The sequence below is a fragment of the Gekko japonicus genome, unplaced genomic scaffold, assembly GCF_001447785.1.
Source record: "Gekko japonicus isolate JY-2015 unplaced genomic scaffold, Gekko_japonicus_V1.1 scaffold3880, whole genome shotgun sequence".
Lineage (NCBI taxonomy): Eukaryota > Metazoa > Chordata > Lepidosauria > Squamata > Gekkonidae > Gekko > Gekko japonicus.
The window spans coordinates 4474-9745 of NW_015175487.1; the positions used below are offsets into that span (position 1 = coordinate 4474).

The window sequence follows — 5272 nt, forward strand, 5'->3', positions numbered from 1 at the left end:
GGGTCTTTCCTGGAAATAACCTCAGCCGCGAAAACCAACAGATGGACCACATGACTCATCACTATTATATCTCAGGGCTTCAAAGGACAATCGCCCCTTGTGATAGACAGACAGACAACACACGCGCATACACACACCTAAATCTGTTGCATCTGACTTATGGCAACCCTGTACGGTTTGCAAGGCAAGAGACATTCAGAGCTGGTTTGCATTGCCTCCCTCTGGGTTTTGGGACCCTGGGACGCACACACACAGACACACGTGCACGGGGTTGAGGGACATAAGCCTGTTGATGTGCCAAAGACATGACATGTTACAGAGTGAACAGGTGGACGACTCATTCACCTCCTCAGATGCTCTTATTCAGTTCTGCCCATGTGTACCTGAGGACAGCAGATGCAGGAAGATGCTCGAGTGGATGGGAGGGGGCCACAAGGTCTGGGAGGGATAAATGGGTGACGGGTGGGAAGAACCTTGGCCCTGCAAGAACTGCGTAATCTGGAGAACTGGGCTCCATCTATGCATTACAACCAGGGCCGGATTTAGACTTGTTGAGGCCCTAAGCTATACAAAACCCAGAGGCCCCCTACTGTTTTAAATTACATCAGCTGGTCTCAGAAAAATTTAAAATATATACGCCTTTTTAATAGTTGAAATCATTTTTATATTGTGTTTTTATTTGAGGCCCCAGCAGATTGTGAGGCCCTAAACTGTAGCATATTTAGCTTATGCGTAAATCCGGCACTGATTACAACGTCCTCAAGTTTCTTGGGGAACAACATGAGGACTTTGTATCGTACATGCAATGGGAGTTTTGTGCCTCCCACATGCACATCTATCCTTTTCTGTTTGCGGTGCAGGGAGAAAGGCCCGTAACTATTCATTTTGATGGAATCACATTGCTTTCATGGCTCCTTGTTAAGTTTAACAATGAAGAAGAAGAACAAATTGGCTATGTTCCTGCAGGGGGTTGGACTAGATGTCCTGCAAAGTCCCTTCCAACTCTTAACATTCTATGATTCCATGATTTATATCCTGCCCTTCACTATCCGAAGGAGTCTCACTTACAATCCCTTTCCCTTCCCCTCCCCACAACAGACACCCTGTGGTAGGTGGGGCTGAGAGAGCTCTCCCGAGAACTGTCCTTGAGAGAACAGCGCTGAAAGAATTTATGACTGACCCAAGGTCTCACCAGCAGCTGCCTGTGGAGGAGTGGGTAAAAAAACCCATTTCCCCCCAGATTAGAGTCTGTGCTCCAAACCACTACACCAAACTGGCTAACAGCAGCTCCATGGGGAAGTCTGAGGAGGAGAAAATGGTTGGGGGGGGGGCTACAGTCATTTCTATCTTTGTTCTCTGGTCCCAAATAGAGAAAAGGTGGTGTGCCCCTGAGAGGCATCTAAACATCGATTGCACAAAGTCCTTGTGTTGTTACCTAACAACCCCAAGGACTTTGTAGCGAAGAGAAGAGGAGGCTGGAGCTGAAAGAAATGAAAGGAGGAGGAGAGGAGTCATCTTTCCCAAAAGTAAAGCTTCTCCTCAGGGGAAGTAAGGGTCACTCCTTATCCTCTCAGGAGCCTTCCTGCTTTGTCAAAGAGAAAACGTCTCTGGAAACTGCAATAAAGCAAAAAATTACCTCAGAATTGCCTGAATTGTCCCACTTTCTTTAGTCGTGAGATCAATCACTTCAACTCCAATGTTAAGTTGTTCTGATTCCTGAATGCGTTTATGTGCTTGTTCGAATAAAGCTGAATCACTAGCTGAAATCACTCTACGGGTCTTTGTTAGCGCGATCTAACAAAGAGGCTGGATTTATACCCCGCCCTTTGCTACCCGAAGGAGTCTCAGAGCGGCTTACAATCCCTTCCCCTTCCCTCCCCACAACAGACACCCTGTGAGGTAGGTGGAGCTGAGAGAGCTCTCTTGAGGACTGCCCTTGAGAGAACAGCTCTGAAAAAAACTTATGGCTGACCCAAGGTCACACCAGCAGCTGCATGTGGAGGAGTGGGGAATCAAATTCGATTCTCCCAGAGTAGAGTCCGCACTCCTAACCACTGCACCAAACTGGCCCAGAAAGGTAGAGAAGAGTATAATAGCTTTAAGTGTGAGATGCAGCAACAGGTGCCAGATAGAGTCAGTCACCTGTCTTAACTCAAATGCTTCTGCTGGGAGAGACTGGATCATGGTCAAACCCAGCCAAACCCCACCCAATCACATGGAGTTCGATTCAAAGGCTAATGTTCCACCAATGGAGTTCTCCTTGTACTGGAGGAAGGTTCCATTGTTGGAGGAAAGGAAGCTTGCCAGTTGCCCATAACAGAAAGGGGTTGTGGAGAGCTTTGTCCAATGGAGAAGGAGAAGCATTAGTAAGCAAGGCTCTACCTGTGCTATTCAGGGCTGGCTATGTGGCCAAGTGATCCATGGGGCTGCTTGGGACACCAAAAAAGGGAGAGGGCACTGATGGCAAAAAAGAAGGCGGCTTCCAGGTCTCCTGCTGGCAGCCCCTGACCCCCTGGCTGCCACTTGGTAGAGCAATGAGCTAAAAGTACAAGGGAAATTGCTGTCGCTCTGTTGGCACGATGTCATTTCCAGCGCAGACCTGGAAGTGATGTCATCGCATCAGAGAACACTCTAGGATTTCTCTGAAACTCTGGTCAAACCATCGAGTTGAATCTTAGAAGTGAAATCCTAAAAGTAGAATTCTAGAGCATCGCCCTGACCTGATGGGTTTTCACCATAAGGGATGTTGTGCTGTCAGAGTGACGTCGACTCGCCTTTCCCAGTGCCCCTCAGCTTCCAAGCGGCTGTGGGTGCTCAGTCAGCAGCCTTATAATGGCCTATGGGATGAAGAAACGCAAGCCTGTTTGGGGTCGCAAAAGTCCTTGAACAAGCCTGGTGCTATACCATAACCCCCGGTTTAGACCCCACAGAGGACTTCCTCAGAGATGTGTGTTGGGGGGCGATTTTTGTTGATCCCGCAGCAAATCTCGGACCTCCTTCACGTTGTTTTCAGGCATCTTCTGTTCCCTAGGAGGAGCATTTCTGTGGCTCTTATGGCCTGCAGCAGGACAGGAGAAAGTCACTTTCCATAGGTAGAAATCCTTTCCATTAGCAGAAATTTCCAGTGAATACACTCCATTAGATCTACATTTTCATAGTGACTATACATAGAGCCAGGGCTATTTTGGGGCAGGAACGCACAGGAACGGAGTTCCGGCTGGCTCCCAAGTTGACCACGCCCAGCAGGAACTCATTAGCATAATAGGCCACACCCAACAGCAGAAACTCATTCGGATTGGCTACATTAGGGGTGTGTGGCCTAACATGCAAAGGAGCTCCTGCTACAAAAAAAGGCCCTGGGTTTTGACAACATAAACAGAATAACAAGCAAAAGGTGGGTGTGGCTGGATAACCACACTTCTGGTAACATGTGGGTGCGGCCTAATGGGCTAATGAGCTATGCTGTCAAGGGTGTGGCCTAATATGTGAATTGGTTTCTGCTGTTGGGTGTGGCCTATTATGCTAATGAGTTCCTGCTGGGCTTTTTCTACAAAAAGAGCCCTGCATAAGCACAAATCACCACGATGGCACACATCATTACATTTTATTCATTTATTTATTTGAAACATCTTTATGCCACCTTTCTACCTAATCAGGGTCCTCTAGGCGGTGCACATGAAAATATTTGAACAATTGAAAGCAATATTTTAAATTATTCAATAAAAACATACAAACAACTGGGAGGAGAGCCAATAACTGGGATGTGGGGATATGCCAAACAGAATTTAAAAAGTCTTCATGCACTGGTGAAAGACACTGCTAATGGGAGACAGACAAATTTCCATGCCTCCAGGCACCTGTTCACAGTTTCTACACCCTCCCTGGGATCTGCCAGTAGCAGATCCAGCTGGTAGCAGATTCTGTGGCTAGCAGATCCCGCTAAGTGTAGAATGTTGCCAGCTCTTCTGTGGATTTCTGATCAAGTTAAACAAAAATTGTTCTCTCCATTTGGCAGAAGAGCAGCTCACCATTGCTACCTTCAACCATCCAGTCAGAGGGACCACATTTTGGGATGTAAGGACTGAGGTGGGATTTAACAACTTATTCACTGCTATTGAGAAAAGATCTTCTTTCTCAAAAGATGCCTCAGAGCTCTTTTAACGTCTTTATTTCTAAGACTGTAGATGTATGGATTGGACATTGGGGTGATAACAGTGTACATGAGAGCAAAAACGGCCCCGCGCTGGGCAGAGTAGGTGGAGGCAGGTTGGAAGTAGACCCCAATGATGGCCCCATAGAGGAGAACCACCATAGTGAGATGGGAGCCACAGGTGGAGAACGCCTTGCGCCTCCCCGAGGAGAACTTCATCACAGTCACCACAATGCGGGCGTAAGTGAGAATAATGAAGAAAAAGGGACCAAGGATGATGAGCCCACCCTCAAAAAAGATGGCCGCTTCATTGATGCTGGTGTCTGAGCAGGAGAGCTGGAGCAAAGGATCATGGTCGCAGAAGAAGTGGGACAGGTGGTTGTCCCCATGGTAACTGAGGCGCAGGAGGAGCCCAGCATGCAGCATGGAGTGGAGGGTGGAAACGATCCAGCACCCAGCCACCAAACGTCCACAGACCTTCTGGCTCATCACCGTAGCATAGTGGAGTGGGTTGCAAATGGCGACATAGCGATCCAGAGCCATGACACTCACCATGAGGATGTCTGTGACACCAAACACATAGAAGAAGAAGAACTGAGCCATACAGGAAAAGAAAGGAATTGTCTTGGAAGAGGACATGAGGTGAACCAGCATCTGAGGCACCGTGACTGTGAGGAAGCCCACGTCCACCACAGAGAGGCTCCGCAGCAAGAAGTACATGGGGGTCTGAAGCCGGGCATCCACGGTGATTAGAATGACCATCATGATGTTGCCCAGAAGGCCTGCCCCATACATCAGCAGAAAAGAGGCGAAGAAGAGAGGCTGTTCTTCGGGTTGTGAGGAGAACCCCAGAAGAACAAACTCCACAACATCCATGCCATTCTCACAGTCCATGGCTGCTGCAGGGAGAATCGCAACATGAGGCAGTCAGAAGAAAAGGAACTGGAAGGTCTTATATGCAGGGGCCAATGCTCCCTCTAAGCTGTGGATTCTTATATGCAGGGGCCATTTCCTGCAGGAGCGCACAGGAACGGAGCTCTGGCAGTAAGGAGCCCAGGGGGTGGGCACATGCAGCAAGCCTTTCCCCTGTTCCCAGCAGCCCTCAATCGAGCCACAAAGAAC

The 5272-nt window shown here is 48.4% G+C and overlaps 1 protein-coding gene across 1 annotated transcript; it reads right to left on the reverse strand.

Annotated features, from left to right (window-relative positions):
- Nucleotides 1–4111: 4111 nt before the first annotated feature.
- On the reverse strand, nt 4112–5044 carry LOC107122842 (olfactory receptor 1B1-like). Its single transcript, XM_015425982.1, has one exon. The coding sequence runs from the start codon at nt 5042–5044 to the stop codon at nt 4112–4114; it is 933 nt and encodes a 310-aa protein (XP_015281468.1).
- Nucleotides 5045–5272: the final 228 nt, after the last annotated feature.